Raw genomic sequence first — 18,738 nt, forward strand, 5'->3', positions numbered from 1 at the left:
AATTTGGAGTCTGATAACTGGAATTTGAATTCCATCTTTGTCTCTAAACAGCCGTGTGACTTTGGGCAGTTGGGTTCCCAGTGTGAACCCCATTTGCTCACTCCTGACTTGAGTGTGACCACACCCACCTTACCCGGTGGCCAGGAGGAATTCACTGAGCACCGCCTGCCCGGTGCCTGAGGACTCAGTGCACACTGGTGGTCTCATCCTTCCGCTGGAGAGAATCTTTATTATCCTCCAGCGATTTCTGGAGGGGACACTCTCAGAAGCCACAGCTCTGTGACTTGCCCAGCGGGGCTGGACATGGGTGTGGAGTAAGCCCCTGAGCCAAGCTTCTCCAAGGGCAAGTGTGGTGCCAGAAATGGTGTGGATGGGAGGCCTCTCCAGCACACGGGCCGGGCCCCACCCGGGACCTTGGGCAGCAGAAGCGTCTCTGAGAATGCTTCTTGGGACATTCCCGGGCCCTTTGCTACTGGGGATCCCCTTTTTTGAGAGACTTCCACACAAAGACCATCAGGAGAATCACAAAGCTGTTTATTTTCCACCTATAAGACGGATGCAGGGAGCGGAGAAAACCCCCGGCCCCGGGTGCACGTGCTGGGGCCACACACGAACCCAACGGGCTGTGTCTTTACCAACAGGGGCTGTGTCGACAGAACGGCAACTCGCCCCCAAATGTCCCTTGAGCCACCGCATCACGTCTGCTAATCTACAGCAGCCGAGTCCCTAGAAGTGGGCCTACAGAATCTGACCGGCAAAAAAGGTACCAAATGTCAAAGTTCACACCACTGGGGCAAAAGCTGGTCTTCTCTGGGCTCAGAGAGCAGCTGCCCCCCAAAAAGTGCCGTCCTCTCCCCGGTCCATAGCCGGGCCCACCTGCAGGCCAAGTAAAGGCAGCAACCTGTAGCCTCTGCAGTGAAAAATGGGCCGGGTTTTCAACCAGACGGTTGTGCAGTCGGACGCATCATCTCAGCACCAGAACATACCCGATGGACTTGTCCATCTGGCCCAGCTTAATACCTGTCAGCCTAAAACTACAAACAAATGCATACAGTCGAGGCGGCGGCACACACAGGGACAGGCCTCGGTCCGCGGCATCAGCCACAACGTGGCTGTGCCCTGGGTTGGCCCTCAGAACCAGTACTCGGAGACGAAGATGTGGACGTTGACGACGTTTCGGTGGGACACCACGCCCCCGACCACGTAGCTCATCTCTAGCTTCAGGACGGCCTGGGACGGGCCCACGATGGGCCGCACTTGGCGCACGACCCCTGCGGAGAGAGCAGAAGGGGTGTGGAAGTCAGCACACCTGAGAGTCTCTTGAGGAATTTCAGGGCGAGGAGGGGCCTCAGACCTCATCAGACCCCGCTCTGAGCCAGATGCTTGAGTGCCCTGCGTAGCATGACCCTCCCAGGGGTCACCCTGGGCTCTGCTTCCACCTCCAGGGACAAATGACAGTGAGCTCACACCGGCCTTCCCATCGTGCACTGCTCGGACTATGTGGGGGCTCAGAGTCGGCGGCTCTGGGGTCCTGGACAGCTCCCACTCTCTCCCAGCCCAGTCTCCTCCTCGACCACCTCCCCCTGACAGAGGCCTAGAAAAGGGCCTTGTATGGGGCAGATGCCCAGGAGATACCTGCCCCTGGGCCCAATTCTGACCCTTGGGCAGAAGCAAAGCAGGAGTGATTCGCTTCCCTGTCACTGTGAGGATTCAGCAGGGTCCTGGAATCCCCTATCCAAGCACAGAAGTCCCAGTTCCCCAGTGGGACACACCCCTGCACCCCCGTCTCCACACCTCTGTGGAGGGGCACCCCTGAGCTCGTGATTCAGTGTTTGTGGTAACAGGTGAGCAGTAGGTGGGCGGCAGAGGTTCCGAGCAGGTCTGGTCCAGGCCACAGAGGCTGGCCGGGCGGCACAGGGTCCGGTCCCGGGGAAGCAGAAACTGCTGTGCGAAGCTGCAGGGAGCTCTGTGTGGTCCAGGGTGGGGGCCAGGCACAGGCCGTGATTGGCGGCCTCCCCTGCTGGGGGAGGGCACAGCGCAGGGCACGCACGAAGCTCAGTGGGGTCAAGATAGAAGTGGGTGAAGCCCCCAGGGTCCCACAGACTCACAGGGGAGCAGGACTGGGTGGTTAGAGCAGACTCCATGATTCTCCCCGGACCTGGCCTGCCTGGCCGGCTCTGTGTCTCCAGGCCGGGCCTCGGCAGTGCGGGTTGAGACGGGTGAGGCTGGGGTGAAGGAGTGACTGCACCTTTTCTGGGCCTCAGGTTCCTCAGCCAGCACGTGACACCATGGGACCCTGTGTCCCCGGACTGCACGATCCAGACGCTCCCACAGCCTGTGCCAAAGGTGAGCCCAGGTGTGCCGGGCACCCCCACGCTGACTCTCCACGTGCACCCACGCACCCCTCACCAGGCACCGGCGGCTATTGTCCGGGACGCAGAGAAAACCAATAGGGTCCTGGTTTCAAAGTGACAGAGGAGCTAGGTAAGTGCCCCCCTTGTCCAGCAGGGGTGAGAATGGAGGGAGGGAGGCTGGGGTGGCAGGAAAGGCTTTCTGGAGCAGGTGCCTCTTTTGGGGTGCACGGCCCCCAGCCCTCTGTGCCCCCATCAGCATCACCTCCTTCTCTCGCCAAGTCAGAGGCCGACAGTGCCGCCTACTGCCTCAGTGGCCTTGGTTACCTGCTGACTTCACACGTCTTGGGGGCGGAAAAGGGCATGACTGTGACCCCAGGGCTCAGAGGGCCTTCGGGACCTTGAAGGAAAGAGGTGAGGAGCCGGGTAGACTAAGAACTATTTCAGGACGGAGAAGCAGTGCAGGGGAGGGGGCGCGCCTGCAGCCGAACACACACTCATCTCCACATTGTCCTGTTCACCGGAGCGCGTACTTACCGCACCTTGTGTACATGGTGTGATTATAAATACGAACCAGCCCTGGCTGGTGTGGCTCAGTGGACTGAGCGCAGGCCTCCAAAGGGTTGCTGGTTCGATTCCCAGTCAGAGCACATGCCTGGGTTGCAGGCCAGGTCCCCAGTAGGGGGCGCATGAGAGGCAAACCCATGTTGCTGTTTCTCTCCGTTTCTCCCTCCCTTCCCCTCTCTAAAAATAAAATCTTAAAAAAATCCAACAGGCCCTGGCTGGCATAGCTCAGTGGATTGAGCGTGGGCCTGTGAACCAGATTATCACGGTTCAATTCCCAGTCAGGGCACATGCCTGGGTTGCAGGCCAGTTCTCAGCAGGGGACGCATAAGAGGCAACCATACATTGATATTTCTATCCCATTCTTTCTCCTTCCCTTCCCCTCTCTTGAAAAATAAATAAATAAAATGTTAAAAAATCCAACAGATAATATCCTTATATAAAAACACATATAAATATAGCATATAGTATTTTAAATTTATATAAACTTTTATATGTACCTATATATTTTTATCAATGTTTAAGTTATTTTGTAAAATGTGTAATTTTATAAAGTTACTGTATAAAATATAAATTTATATATAAAATAAATGTCACAAAAGAGAAAAATAATTGTATTACATACACTTAAGTAAACCTTTCCCGTTGCCTGGGGAACTGTAATGGCATCGACGCTTCAAACCCACAGGCGCTGGGGGCACATCCGGGTGCCAGGCACAGGGCACTGTGGGCAGGGAGAGTCAACGACTGGCTCAGTGTGGGGACTGAGAGGAGAGGGACAGTGCCATCTGCTGACTCGGGGACAGGGGACAGCAGTGTGACCCCCGAGGAGTGACTTCAGCTTTCTGATCTCAACTTCCTTTTCTTTGAAACAGGGACCCGAAACAGCAACAACCTTCAACATCAGAAACCAACACCGGACCATCCCTTCAGCTCCGTCAGAAGTGGCCGCTGGATGTTACAAGGCATCGCATGTTTACATGGACCTGGCGGCGGAAAACCCGGGCGAGACCACTGGATGGGTGGTCAGGTGTCCCGTGAAAGGAGAGCTCAAACCGTGCGGGCAGAAAACGTTGGCGTCTAAATTTCTTGTCAGGGCAGGTCACAGGGTCGGCTCCCTGATGGCCACGCCCCGCGCAGGGGCGCAGGGTTCGGATTGTGGGAGGCGAAGCGGGGAGACAGAGGGAAGGCAGAAGGAAGCGGTGCCGCCTCCCGTCTGTGAAGGGGGCGCTCGAGGGGGCGCTGCAGGCGCCAGGCTGGATTTCTGATGCCGGTCACATTCAGGGCCTGGCTTTCGCAGGACCTTTGAGCTGAACAAGAAAAACGATTCAGGCGGAACAATAAGGCACCTTGTACGGGTCAAACACGAAATCCTGTGCGTGCGCGCAGCAGGTGCTCAGGGCGCAGGCCTCCTTTCCCTGTGACTTGAAGCTCGACCTCTAACCCCAGCTGACACCCTTTCTCCCAGGCCACGCCCACTCAGGGGACCTGACTGCCACCTCGGCGCAGCCATACTTCCCGGAGCTCTGGTTTGGCTGGACCAGGGCAGTTCACACTTGCCTTCCACCTACCCCCCCCCCACCCCCCACTGACCAAACCCTGCTTTCTCTGGGCTCCGCTTCTTTCTTTGCAGCTTTCCCACCCACCCGCCCCCGCAACAGAGTGCGGGGTAAGGAATATTTGACAGAGCAGTGATTTTCAAACCTTTTTCACCTCTGGGCACACAAGAACCAATTACTCAAATTCTGCGGCTCATTCAAAAACATATTTTTTGCTGATCTAACAAAACAGGAGGTATTCTGATTCATTTGCACCTGACGGCCACTGTCACGCTGGCCGTCTCACTTTATCTGACCGGATCAGGGAAGAGCGGTCAGCGCCCCTGACTCAACATTTAGTGGTGCGCGCTTTACAAATCCTTCTGGTGCACCTTCTGAAAATCGCTGCCACGGAGGAACTGGCTTTAAATTGGACTTTGAAGACTAAGTCCAAGCTGAGAAGCAGGAAGGACCAGTGCAAGCCCCAGAAGTAAGAGGGTTCCGGCCAGCGTTAGTCCTGGGGGGCCAGGCTGAGGAACAGCAGGGGGCTGGTGGCTTGGGCCTCGCCCCCACAGAACCAGGGACCTGGGTCTGCAGTGTCCAGGCCCCTCCCCACCGGCAGCTCCAGACCACCGCTGTCTCAGAACAGCCGCAAAATGCGGGCAGGCGGCGGTGGTGCTGCTCATCGGCGGGTAGCTCTCATCGCAGAACCTGCACGGGGTCCGATTCCATCCATCCACCTGGTTCCACAGACACAAAGCGCCAGGCACTGGGGACCAGCTGGACCACTCACATCCTGGTCCATGAAGCTCTGTCCCGCCGCCCCACTTTGGGTCACCTGCTGCCCCGCACCTGCCCGTCGCAGGGGACCTGCCCGTCGCAGGGGACCTGCCCAGTGGGCTCCTACTCCAGGGGCAGGGTCTGTGCCACGCTCACCTCCGTCCCGTCCCCAGGCCTGGGAAGGGGGCCCTGTCATGGTTATTGAGGGAATGAAGGCAGAGGAGAGGAGAGAGAAAGGGAAGGAGCAAGGAAAAGAAGGGCCATCTGTCCTTGAGCCTCCACTCGAGGAAGGAAGATGAAACTCTGTCCTGAAGGACAGGCACTGCTCTGAGGGGGGGCCATTCTGGCAGCAAAATGCAGGACGAAGGGAGCAGGCATTTCTGGTACCACCCCAGCTTCCCAGAGCCCCCAGAAAAAGGCCACCGAGCCAAGCTCAGCCATGTTAATCTTCCAAAGCGTCATCATTGGCATTTCTGCTTCGGGTCTCAGACACCGTTGGTATTCCGCGGCGTGTCTGTGCCTCTTAAAGATATAATTAAGCCTTTTTTTTTCCTTTGAAAAATGCAGGCCCCTCGGGCACTTCGCCTTCATGTCTCATCTCTGCTAGGTAAATTGCAGCCGACGCGCGGGGCATCTGGGAGCCTGCACACGGGTCCAGTGGGGGAGCTCCGTCACCCCTGGGGTCTGCGGCTTGGACTCTGGGCCCCAGGAGCCATTGCCAAGTGGCAGCTGCCCCAGGCTGCCCTTCACTGCCCATCAGTTGTTGGAAAGGAGGAAATCAGTCACTGGGCTGTGACTTGAGGCAATGACCTCTAAAGGGACCTGGAGTCACAGCTTGGGTTCCCGTATTGGTTCCTCACGGGCCACCTGTGTGACCTTGTGCAAGTCACCATCTGTGATCAAGCTCTGGCTCGGACTCTGAGCTGGTTGACGCAGTGACATGACACGGACAGAGTCGTCAGAGGGTTTTAACAGAGAAGGTGTGGGTGGGAAAGACTGCATCGCCTCGTGCCGGCAGATGTGAACTCTGCTCACTCAGAGAGAGAGGCGTGAGCTGGAAAGGCAGAAGTGGGGAAGCCGTGTGCTAACCTCACAGAAAGAGCCAGAAGCCACCACCACCTGGAATCGGGCTACAGAGCTGACGGTTCTCCTGGTTATCACGTCTCCCTGCACAACGTGGGCCAGAGACCAATGGCGTGGTGTCTCTTGGTCACTGTATTTCTGGTTCTTGGAACACAGTAGGTCCTTGGTCCTACTATGTACCTGACACATAGGGGTCACTCAACCAACAGCTGATGAATGAATGAAGTTCAAAGCATGAAGTGCACTTTATAACACAGGTGGCAAACACAAGGCCCATGGGCCCTCCGCCTTGTTTTATCTGGCCCGACACCTTGTTTCTACCCAGAGGCAGCACTGAGTTCCTTGCCCCTAGTTAAGGGTAGTTACATTCACACAGTCCTAAAATGACACTCGGCCCTGTGCAGGCAACCTTGAGGCTGACGTGGCCCCGGTGAAAATGAGTTTGCCACCCCTACTTTATAAGATTGAAAATTATCACCCAGAAATGAAAGTGTTAGGGAAGAGTGGACGAGGGCCCAAGGTCACTGAGTTTTCCAATGTTGACCACCTGGAGGGAGAAAGGCCACAGACAGGAGACAGGAGTCCTTGTCTGGCCCAGGGGGCTGCCACACAGAGCCACGTAGGCAGTGAGGAGGGTGGGCTGTGGGCCCACGTGGAGAAAGGGCTGGAACGGAGACCCTTGCAGCTCAGAGGAGATGCACTTGGTCCCACTGAACTCAAACAAGATGGCCAGTGGGGACGCAGCAGACTGATGCCCCATCTCAGGGCGTCTTCCCTGATGGAGAGAACCAGCCCCGGCGGCTCGGGCCGGACTCGCCGGCGAACCACGGAGAGCACAGAGCAGCGCTGTCAGTGCTCACAAAGCAGAACACTCGGCACAGGGGTGGGGGAGGAGCGGGGGTGGGAGGGAGGTCCACGGCCCCCGCGTGCCCACCACTGCCCTGTGAGGAAGGTGACCCCCTTCAGTCACCGGGTGAGGAGGTTCTGGGAGCGGATGAACAGACACACAGCTACGGGGACACAGCCCACCCAGAAGGGGCCGACCCCAAAGCCCACCTCTCCACCCCACTGCCTCCCCTCTGGCCTCTCAATGGGACATGATGGGGGGGGGCCTTCCAGAACACACCGCCCTGGGCCGAGTCATAAACCCCAGCCACCGAGGCAGGAAGGACTGATGGAGTCATTGTGCCAGTAACGGGCGGCGAAGGAACCCAGTTCCAGAAACCCACACTCCGCTTCCTGCCCTGAAAGGCACCCCGGCAGGAGCCTGGGAAGAAGGGGCAGGTGTCTGGGCTGCATATTTAAAATACCAACTGTCACTCAACATGTCCCGGCGAAACTCGTCATCTGTATTTTCTGATTATTATAAATGTGCTCCCTGCACAGGTCTCCCAGGAGCGAGACCAGACAGTTGGGCAGGGGCCGCTGCAGGGAGCCGGTGGGAGTCAGCCCCTGAGCCCGCGTGTCCCCTTGAGCAGAAAGGCAGAACGTGTCAGCTTTGCACGAAGCGCTCCCCTCCCCCAACTGGCACAGAACATCTGCCCGGGGCTTCGTTACTATGGCGCCCCTCCACCCACATCTCTTTCCCTCCCCTCGCCCTCCGAGGCTGGTGGAGGAGGAACCACGTGGTGAAGCGAGTTCTGAACCCAGGGAGCCAGCAAACCAGCCCCTGAACCCAGCTCCTGGGCCTCCACCCTCCACCGAGCCATGTGGCCTCACTGAGGGGGAGAGGCGCTGATGGATGCAAGACAAGTTGGCCAAGACAGTGACCGTGACAGTGACCGTGCAGGGAGGACAAGCAGTCCTCTCCGTGCGTGTCCCCTGCCTGGATCAGCCCCCACCCACCCAGCTGTGGGGGGTCCCTCCCCGCCCCAAACCCTTTCAGATGCCCCGCTGTGGACAACTCGCCCGCCAGCCCCTCTTCCCCAAACCCACACCCTCTCCCAGTCCCTGAGGGCTCGGAGTCTCCTCCGTGGGGCCCATCTTTCAGGCCTCGAGTGCCGACCTTGAGGCCAAAACTAGAGGCTGACGAATACCCGTTGTAACAATTTCTAAAACCTCCTCTCTGCCCCGCACCCCCCCAGGTCAGGCCTCCCCAACCCTACCTGAAGGCTCAGCACCTCCGTCCTCACCAGCCACGCACCCTCCCACTGCGGCCGGAGCCAGCCTTCCCGAACATGGGGGTCCTTCGTGACTGCTGAAAAGCGGTCCCTAGCCCCTGGCCGGTGAGGCGCGCCTTGACTCAGCCCTCCACCGGGTTTCTCAGCCCCTCACACCGACACCCTCCCCCCCGGGAGCAGAGGCCCTGGGAGGGTGGAGGAGCACCTGAGCTGCCAACCGGACTGGACTTAGAACTGAGGGCCTGGGCAGGCCGGAGACGCCAGCCCCGCTCTCTGCTGTGTGGGCGACAGGGTTTCACTGTCCGCTGCCTCAGAGGCGATGAAGGTCCCAAGGGACGAAGGGGCATGAGGCTGGGAGTGCAGAGGGCACCCCAAACCCCACACCTGCAGGTTGGAATGAGCGGCCTCCCTTCTGGCTCACTTGGGGAGTGCGGGGCACCAGCTCTGGGCGCTGGGCTGTGTGCGCGGGCTGCTCTCGGCCGGCCCCTGGGAATGGCAGACACAGGGGACAGGCCAGCAAAGGTCAGCAGCGGTGCTAGGAACCCTCACCGGGACAGGGCGCTGGGCTTCCCCTGAAGCTTCACCAAAAACTGCATCTCAAGATGGTGGTTGGGGAGGGGCTCTGAACTGAAGGGAAATGCAGATGCAGAGAAATTTCCCAACTAGGCTAGACCTCCCAGAGGAGGACTCTGCCCTGCCCAAGGTCACACGGGAAGGTCATGGCAGCAGGAACCCCACCTCCAGTCCTGGCCTGCTGTGCGTATTCCCAAGTCACGCCACGGGAGCCTGGAACCGGCCCTGTGCCTCAGTTTCCAACCTGGGGAATGGGGACAGATCCCCCCACAGGTTGCTCTGAGAGAATATATAACTCGCTGGAAGAGCAGCTGCCACAGAGCCAGGGACACAGAACAGTCAGCTGTTACTCGCTGTCAGCTGACGCCCGGGCGCTCAGCCTGGGTCACGGGCTGACCCTGGGACTCCCGCAGCGAACGCCCAACACCCTGGCCTCACTGGGTGACAGCAGGCAACAGGGGGTGACGGGTTCCTTCCGTGTTTAATGGCTGGCAGGCGAGGCCATCGGAAGAGTCACGTCATCATCAGACTGTTTTTTTCCCCTAATTTTGCACAACCTGCCCCTGCTGCCACTTGGCTAAACACTTCAGTTTCTAACAAAGAGGAATTTACCGCTGTGCTCAGTGATGCCACAGAGTTTCCGAAAGGTGCCCAACAGCAGCAGGGAGGGTCGCAGGTCGTCCCAGCTGAACACAGACGATGCCCCGGGACCCTTGGGACGGGGAGACACAGGCCACTGGCCGTGCCTCACCCAGTGGGCACCAGAGAGCACTGTTCCCTGCTGAGTCCAACCAGGGCCGGGTGCGGACGTGGGGGGTTATTACTGGCTGTGCGAGTGGGGTGACCTCTGAGAATTTCTGCGTCTGAAGTTGGGGGCTGAGAGTGTCCTCATGGGGCTTTGGAGGGACAAATGGCTGCCACTGCAGAGTGGCTACACGTCGGGCAAAGCATGGGGCCTGCCTCCTTCAGCCCCATCTCTGCTCCAGGGGCCCTGGCACAGGAGCACAGAAAGCCTGTCCTCTGTCACCCCCCACCCCCCCAGGGACACGGCCCCCGGGTGAAGTCAGGCTGCAGCCCGTCCCTGGCCGGGAGGCAACTGGGCTGTCACCCGGGAAACCACTTGGCTGCCGGCCAGGGTGCGGCCCCAGGGTGACAGGGCTGTGCCTCCTGGAGAAGAGAAAGAGCCTAATCCCTAGGATTTGCCCTGAAAGCCGGGACATGGGCAGTCACTCATCACCCAGCAGGGACGGCTGCGCTGTTGTTTTTGGGTAGAATTTCTGAATCTTGTTCGTCGTGTGTACTGATCCCAGGCCAAGCTCTCCAAATCTGGATGCAGGATGGGGTCAGCACCGCTGGTTTAACCCCTTAAGAGGTAATGATTTTAAAGCAGTGATCTGAGCCCTGCTGGCTGGGATGACTGCGGGACTTGAGGCCAGAGCGCTGGGCCAGCAAGCGCTTTGCTGGATGGAGACCTGGCCGGGGGCACAGGCGTGGCTAGGCCGGTGCCTCCCCTCCCAGGCCCCGCACTGGGCTGCTGTGTCCAGAAGAGCAGCTGCACCCCACCCACAGACTTCACTGCAGACAGACCCCCTCGGTTTCACGGCACAGCGTCCTCGGCTGGACACAGCAGCCCCGCCACACACGTCACCAGTCCCGCTGACGGGAAGGGCCTTCCCTGGAAAGCCAGCCCGCCCGGCAGCCGGGCCTCAGGGTCCCAGGGAGGCTGGGAGACTGCTTTTCAAAGAGCGGGACCGGTGGCTCAGACATAAGTTGGTTCACCAGCACCCGGCGCAGGGCCTGGCAGGGAGTGGGAAGCCGGGATGTCCCTGCTGACTGAGGTCATTCAAGGGGGACGGGACCTGGGGGCATGGGCTCCACCATCCGCTGCAGGTTGGGTCTGAGAGCACGGACGTGCCTGCTAACCAGCTCCCAGGGAGCTGGAGCCCCTGGGGGGGCCAACGGTCCGGCTCCATCCCCTTGGGGGGCTCCAAGCTGTCACCAGCTCCCAGTGCCCATGGTCCTCGCTGCAGCTTATCTAGTCCTCCCCCCCCCAAAAAAAAACCAAACTACTACCTCCCAGCTGGGTCACAATACACACACACCCTCTGGGTCTCGGGACCTAGCATGTGTCGCCTGGCAGTTTTGCTGAGAAGGGAAACGGAGGCTCAGAGAGGTTACGTGACCTACCCGAGGTCACACAGGCAGAAACAGAGAACCAGGATTCAAGCCCAGAAGGTTTTACTCCAAGTTTAGTACTTGGGCTTCAGACACAGAAGACTCAGCCATGTTTTGTTCCAAAAAGGCTGACACCGCTGAAACAGAATAATTGTCTTGGCTGGTGTGGCTCAGTGGACTGAGTGCTGGCCTGCAAACCAAAGGGTCACTGGTTTGATTCCCAGTCAGGGCACATGCCTGGGTTGTGGGCCAAGTCCCCAGTAGGGGGCGTGTGAGAGGCAACAACACACTGATGTTTTTCTCCCTCTCTTTCTCTCTGCCTTCCCTTCTAAGAATAAATAAAATCTTAACACACTCCCAGATAAAATTTAGAATATTACTTCAAAACGAAGAGTTCAGTTACCTTTAAGAGGGGGTGGGAAGGACCGTCTGTCTGTCTAGGGGCCGGCAATCTGGCCACATTTCGAGGTTCCACGTCACCTTCAGCACAGGCAGCGTAGGAGATGGGCGTGGGATCTGCCGGGTCCCTTTTCAGGGAAAAGGCTCGGGCCCCGTTAGTCCTGGCATCACCCACACCTGCTGTGTGCCAGGCTCTGCCAGGCGCATCCAACATTGGTGCCTCTAATCACATTAATTGGAGTCTGTAATTAGGGCACAGCCCTCCGAACCCTAACATAGGTGACCCTCTCCAGGGGAGCCAGGCAGCCCTGTGACTGTCCATTCACTCAGACCTTACTGGGTGCAGGCCTGGCTGCCCCCGTACCTGGCCAGCGGGGCCCAGGCCGGAACTGAGGACAGGAACCCTCGTTTCCCCAGGGGACCCAGGGGCCCTCACAGCTGCCTGGGGAGTGACTGGGAAAGGACTTGGGTCTTGGCACCTGCTCGCTGACCACAGCCCCGACCTGCAGGCTGCGGGACCCCAGGCCAGCCCCTCGGTTTTTCTTATCCGAACAGTGATGCCAGCCCAGGGGCCTGTCCCACTCGGCCCCTCGGGTACCTAACCAGCGAGCCAGCGAGGGCCCTGTGCATGGGGTTGAGTGAACGTGCATGTGGGCACCAGGCGGCTCATCTACCCCCAAGGTTGCTGTGAGCAAAATCTCCAGTCCGGGCCCTGGGCCAGGAGACCCTCGGTCTGGGAACATGAGGCCGAGTCTCGATACTCTAGGGCTACACTTTCTCCATGCTGGCGACCAGGAAAGCTCAGAAATGAGACCCCAGGTAGGTACACACTCATCCCCATGCACACCTGAAGCCACCCCTACACACACACACACACTGTGTGTTCACACTCATCTCCCCCCACCTCCCCCATGAACATGCCAAGGCAGACCGAGGGCTTTCCCAGGGACAAGTTCACAGAACGAAGCGGCATCTGGATTTCTGTTCCGATTGGCGGGTTATGATGAAGGCAGGTTCCCGGCCAGAGAGCTCCCTGTCCCGCCTGGGCTCCTGCTCCGCAGATGTGTGAGCAAGAAGGTGCGGCCTGGCCACAGGCGAGTCAGAGACGCCTTCCAGGTCCTGTGCCCCTCCCGGCCTGCTGGGCCCTGCAGACTTGAAGGGGTTCTTCCCTCGCAGACTCCAGCCCCAGGGCCCTGCCAGTCTGTGCTCTTGCCCTCATGGGTGCCCCTGGGGAGCCCTCCCACCCCTGGGCTGAGAGTGCCTCTGCCTGGCTCACTCCTATGTGGCTGTCAAGACCCAACACGCATGTTACCTCTTCCAAGAAGCCCCCCTGGACTGCTCCGCAGGGCTGGCTAGGCTGCCTCTCCCCTGCACATCCAGCACAATCCACGTGGGTTTAGAAGGGTTGGCGTCTGTCTCCATGCTGGGCTGGGAGCTCCCGGGGGTGTGGGATGTGTCTTCCAATGACCTCAGCGCCCCCCCCTCCCCAGCCACCCAGGCCTGGCCCACAGGGGCTTAGCGTTTCTTGGACTGCAGCGAAGGGCAGGCGATAGGGTGACAGCGTCCTGGCAAAGCCAAAGACTCAGTGGGGACGGGGCGGGGGGGGGGGATCGGAGGGGGGCTGGTGCGCACAGCCACAGGGGCTGATGCCCAGCCTGGCTTAGCACTGGGTGGGGGAGGTCCCCGGGTCAGGGGACAGACTGACAAGAGTCCTAGTGCCTGGAGTTTGGGATGTTAGTTGGGAGCCACTGACCTGCACTGGTGCACAAGTTCAAGGCCTAGGCCAGCACTCCCTCCATGATTCCTGTGGGAAGGGCCACTCACAGCTTCAAGGCCACCTCCTTCTGAGTGAAGGGCCCCGTTCAAGTCTGTGGGGTCCAGAGAGGAGGCTCCAAATGCCACCATGCAAAGGAAGGGCAAAGGTCCCGGAACGTCCACTCACGCTTCCCCGGGCCAGTACTGGCTCCTGCCAGGTGCCGCTGCCTGTCTGCAGCCTGCCCTGATAAGCAGGGGCAGCGCCGACTCTGCACCCACAGCACCACCTCTCGTCCACTCTCCTGTCACTCTCTGGGGACTGCCGTCCTCCCCAGAGGCAGACATTGCAGCCTCTTCCCCCAGGACTTAGTAGGTGCTTAAGAGGCACTGCGAAGTGCAGGAGCCAGTTACTGGACGAGCCCTGCAGGCCTGCCCTTAACCACATCCCGGAGTCTATCCCCTGCCGGATCCTGACCACAGGGCACAGGGGAGCTGGTGTGACCAGCGTTAGCTCCCTGTGGACCCTCCCCACCAGCTGGACCTCAGTCGGGGAGAGGCAGAGCCTGGAGAAGCTCCGGGGAGCCGCAGGGTCTGAGACCACCACTCACAGCTGAAGGAAGCCACGCAAAACCCGGATTCATCTGTTTGCAGGTCTCTGAGGCCGTAGCAGGCACGTCGCAGCTTAAGTGAAAGGCTGGCGAGAACTGCAGGAGGCCCAGAGATCACACCTCAGGTCCCGCTACACGGATCTGTTCTTTGTGCTCACCCCTGTTTTAACAAAAGCAGCGCCTGCCTGTGAATTCTGCAAATACTAAAACAACAAAACTACCCGCTCTTTCTGGGAAGAGCAAAGAGCAAGTCCTTGTCTGTATTTCGGGTTACTTTGGGGCTGGCGGGGGCTAACCAGCTGGAGTGCTGGGGCGGCTCTTATTTTAATTATTGTTTATAAGGACGCCCTCCAACACAGTGAATTCTACGAACCTCAATTCGCACACTAGTGGCCAGACACGGCTGTTTTACCTCGAAAATCGAACACGACCTTAGGAGAGCTGTTGGCGAGGTCCCAGTCCCACCACTACGACGGGCCCTCCTTGCTGGGGAGGGGTCAGCGGGCCCCTGAAAACTGCTCTCCCACTGAGCCCAATCCAACGAGGCCTCTGGCAACCGCCGGAGGGCACACTGCATTCAGTGCCCCGTGGGGGACCGTCCCCACCCGCGTGCGCTCACCCTCTAGGCCAGGGGTGTCAAACTCATCGTCACCGGGGCCCACATCAGCCTCGCAGTTCCCTCCAAGGGCCGAATATAATTTGAGGACTATATAGATGTAACTACTCCTTAACTGTTAAGGGAGAGTCTGGTGCTGCCGCCAGGTAGAACCAAGGTGCCGGACTGGATAAAACAAGGTGGAGGGCCGGGTTCGGCCTGAGGGCCTGGTGTTTGCCGCCTGAGCCCTATGTGGCTGACATCCCAACACTGGTTGCCAGTCCTGGGTCTCACATCACGTCCACAGCAGGAGGGTCTGACTTGCGGGCAGCTGCTAAGCCGACCTTGTTGGGTACCCGCTGGCCCCGGGGTCAGGCAGACCCTATGCAAAATTAACCAAATTAACCAGCGGGTCTAAAAATGATTTTAGCTGAGCACTCTAGTTCCTCGTGGCTTTGGCAGGTTTTTAACAGAATTTTGGCAAAGCGGCCTCTCAGTGTGGACAGATCTTCCCACCTTCCTTAGGAAAAAGAACCAAGCAGAGTGGTGAGCAGGCAGGGTGGCGGACAGCTGAGACCCGGACCAGCCAGGGTGGCCGTGGTTACCGATGGCTGGTCATCCACGGCCTGTGCCCATGGCAGCCGGAGATCCCCCATCTGTCCCCCCTTCTCCAAGCACGCCCACGACAGCCGGCACCCTGCGGAACGAAGGGCCCAGAGCGGGGAAAGGGGGCCTTTGAGGTGGCCCGAGAATCCCTCGGGCACGAGTCCAGGTTTTCAGAGGTTGAAAACGCATTCTTCACGTTCCCTGACAGCTCGTTGGAGAGGAATGTGACAGAAAGGCCTTCCGGGAGACAGAGGCAGCAGGCCCCGCCCTGCTCTGGCTTGGTCGTCAGAGGACACATAGGGGGAAGTCTGGCACTTTTAGGTCCTTAGTCAAGTTGGGGCCCTTTCTCCTGTCATTCAGGGGAAGCGAGCACAGTAGCTGTCAGGTCCTGGCAGCTTGCACCTTCTTTTTACCCCTGGGACACCCGAGCTCTCAGCAACTCTGCCCAACCATCACCGGTGTCGGGCACCAGCCCTGGGCATTATTGTGGGAGAACCAGGCTCCAGGCCTGCTCTGCCCACCGCGCCCAGCACCCAGCACCCAGCAGAAGGGACTCCGGCAAGCCTTCTGCCCTCTCTGGCCCTTGCTCCCTCATCTGTTCCTTAGGGTGCCCCCTTCCCCTGTGTCAGAGTTATGGCAGTGACGAAACACCTGCCCCACGCACCGATTCAGTGTTTAGAGTTGCTCCTTCATGTACAGTGACACTCAGCTCAGACCTCACCTCTCCCAGGAAGCCTTCCTTCCTGACCCCGGTGCCCAGTATCCCCACAGGGCATGGCCTGGAGCTCGCAGGCATTCAGATAATACCCGAGTAGTTAAATGTGCCTCCCTGAGTGCTGCTGGAGGCATGGGGCCACACGCAGCCATGGTCTGGGAGACCCCCTCCCCTGAGAACTCTCTCCCCGCCTTTCCTCTGACAAAGGGTTTCTGTCTCAGACGTCGTCGCCTGAAATGAGAAATGGGCCTGCGGTTTTTCAGTTGCTCAGTCTCGGGAAGTCATTCACCCAGTTCCCTCCTTTGCCCAAGGGACACAGCCCCACCCATCCCTGGAGGTATTTGTGGGGACCAGCAAGACTCCGGATGAAGCAGCTGGGCTGTGGTTCCCAGGCTCACGCTGGGCTTGAGTCCAGGGCAGAGCCATCGATCACTGGACGCAGCGCCACACCCATGCCCAAGGCTGGCCAGTGCCAGCACCCCCCCCCCAGGCCTGGACGCCTCTGGGGTACATGGAAGGTGCTCGGGACAGAAGAGGGGAGGCAAAGAGGCAGGGCTAGTAAACCAAGAGATAAGACCCCTGGCAGAGAAATGAGGCAGCAGCCAGAAGGTGTGGAGAGCCCATCTGGAAACCTGACCTGGGCCCCACCACAGCGGGGCCTTGCCCCTCCGGCCTGGGTCCTTCCCTTAGAAGGTGACATTGGCAAATGCCGGGAGCCAAACTGTACCAACGTCCCCAAACCCTACCAACACCCAGCACCCACTGAGATGTGGAAGAGGCAAGGTGACAGGCAGGACAACCCCCCAAGGGGCAGCAGGGACCTCCCACCCGCAGCACTGGCCTGGAATTCCACAGAGCAGGGCACGTGTGACCGAGCACAGTGAGCAGGAGACAGCCACTGGGCCCCCGTGGCCTTGTCCACATTCCATTCCCAGGATGCAGGGGGTGACGCCGGTGGTCACCTCTCACACCCAGAGCTCTGTTTCGTGCCCCACTCTGCCCCCGAGTCTCCGTGAGAAGACTGGCCAAGGCCCTTGACGCTCCGGGCCTCAGTTTCCCCTTCTACAAACAAAGGAGTTGGCAAAGGTGGGCGCCAGGAGGCTCTGACACACCACGATTTTCTGCCCCAGTGGATGGGAAGCCAAGAAAGCGTGCCTCCCAGGTTGGTTCTGTTAAGAGTGTAGGTGCTGCTAGAAAAACGTGGTTTGCCATGGGCCTGGCCATCTGCTGCCCAACCCCCTGGCTTGGGTCTCTGCAGGGGGGGACTCAACTGGGAGCTGAAGGCCCCACCACTACTGGGAACCCACTCCCAGGAGAGTCCTCTCGGGCCCAGGCCCGGGGGACTTGTTGCCGCACACGCCTGCTCAGCTGTGTTTTCCTGACCTCTCCCCGCTGGAATGCGGGGCCCTAGGGCGAGGGCTGCCGTGCATTTCTCTGTCTCTGTATCCACAAGGCCCAGCCCAGGGCCTAGAGCAGGGGGCTCTGGAATCAGGTTCCACGTGCTGTGAGTTACCCCAGGGCAGCTGTTTCGCAGCCCCACCTGCAGGCCCATCACCAAGCCCAGGTTTCCGTGTTCCCCAGGATGCTCACCCCCCGACCCCGCCACACACCCCCTGACCCTGTCCCCTCCTGCCTGTCCTCATCCCCAGGTGCCTGCAAGCTCCTTGAGGGTCTCTTTGTCTAATAATGGGGGAAACTGAGGCCAGGGTGGGCAGGGGCTCCAGGGCAAGCTGCGTGTTTTATGATGGTAACAACCACACTGCTTGCCCTCCCCCAGGGATCCCAGCGGGGCTAATGGAGCATTAATTGTAATTAACTAATTATTCCTGCTGCCAACCAGCGGAGGAGGCGGCTGGGGGTGGGGGGTCCCCCAGTGACTCAGTCGTGTTTACAACACGGAAACCCATTTAAGAGCTTGTAAAGTTGCTATAAATGGCCGGTTGGCAACGGGAATAACGATTCCCTGTCTCCAGCTGCCAGTGGAAGCGTGGTCGGGTTTGGGCTTCAGAGAGGCTGGTTCTGAGATCCAACAGCGCCACCTGGAGGCCACATTGTAAAACGCTCTGCTGGGGCCAATGGCAAGGACGCCGCTTCTGGGCGAGACCACAGGGCTCAGGAGACCACGATGCCCACTGCCGTCCCCCACTCACAATGAGGAAACAGAGGCCTAGGTGAGGACAGAAACTAGCCCTTTGTTGCTCAGCTTCTTGGAAAATGTTCAGAGTCTAAATCTAAGCCCAAAATGGCAGCTGTAAGCGTCAGGCCCCATGAGCTGGAACTCCGTACAATGGGATGGTTGGGAGAGATACCGTGACCCAGTTCCCCAGACTCACCCACGAGGTGCCTTTCCCCTCCACCCTCACCTGAGGCCTCACTCAGCCACCACAATGTGCCCAGGGCACTAACTCACGGGGTGGGGAGACTCCAGGGCACCCCACCCCGTGAGGGGTGGCAGAGAGGCTAGGCGAACGCCCACTCCACGACACACACCCGGTTTTCTACGAGACTGACCCGCAGAAGGGGACAACTGAACACAGGCAAGGCCAGCCAACTCGGGTGAGACCGGGGCTCAGGTCCTGACTCCCCACAGGGCCTCGCCTGCGTGGCTCCATGAGAACAAAGGCACAGTGGCTCCCAACGAGTGGGGGACGGTGCCCCAGGATGGGGTGGCCCAGGGTGGTCTCGTCTGAGTTCGAGGCTGTGAGACCCAGAGATCCAGTTAACCGACCCACTTATGGGGGGCTGTCGGGAGAGCCGGTGGCACAGCTGAGGTGGGGTCCCAGACAGGCTCTGCCACCTGGGCGCCCCTGTGTGTGGGCTCGACGGAGGGCGTGGAGGTTCCAGCTGAGCCCTGAAGCACGCGTGGATCAGACTTA

General features: G+C 59.4%; 1 protein-coding gene across 1 annotated transcript in view; it reads right to left on the reverse strand.

Annotated features, from left to right (window-relative positions):
- Nucleotides 1-513: 513 nt before the first annotated feature.
- FBLN1 (fibulin 1) overlaps nt 514-18,738 on the reverse strand; it is a 64,849-nt gene continuing 46,624 nt past the window's right edge. Inside the window, exon 17 of the mRNA XM_037160202.2 lies at nt 514-1,271. Within this exon, the coding sequence (XP_037016097.2) occupies nt 1,132-1,271 (140 nt within the window). The 3' untranslated portion in view covers nt 514-1,131. The remainder of the gene's footprint in view (nt 1,272-18,738) is intronic.

The sequence above is a fragment of the Artibeus jamaicensis genome, unplaced genomic scaffold (genome assembly GCF_021234435.1).
Source record: "Artibeus jamaicensis isolate MK-2021 breed Jamaican fruit bat unplaced genomic scaffold, CSHL_Jam_final contig_233, whole genome shotgun sequence".
NCBI classification, from domain to species: Eukaryota; Metazoa; Chordata; class Mammalia; order Chiroptera; family Phyllostomidae; genus Artibeus; species Artibeus jamaicensis.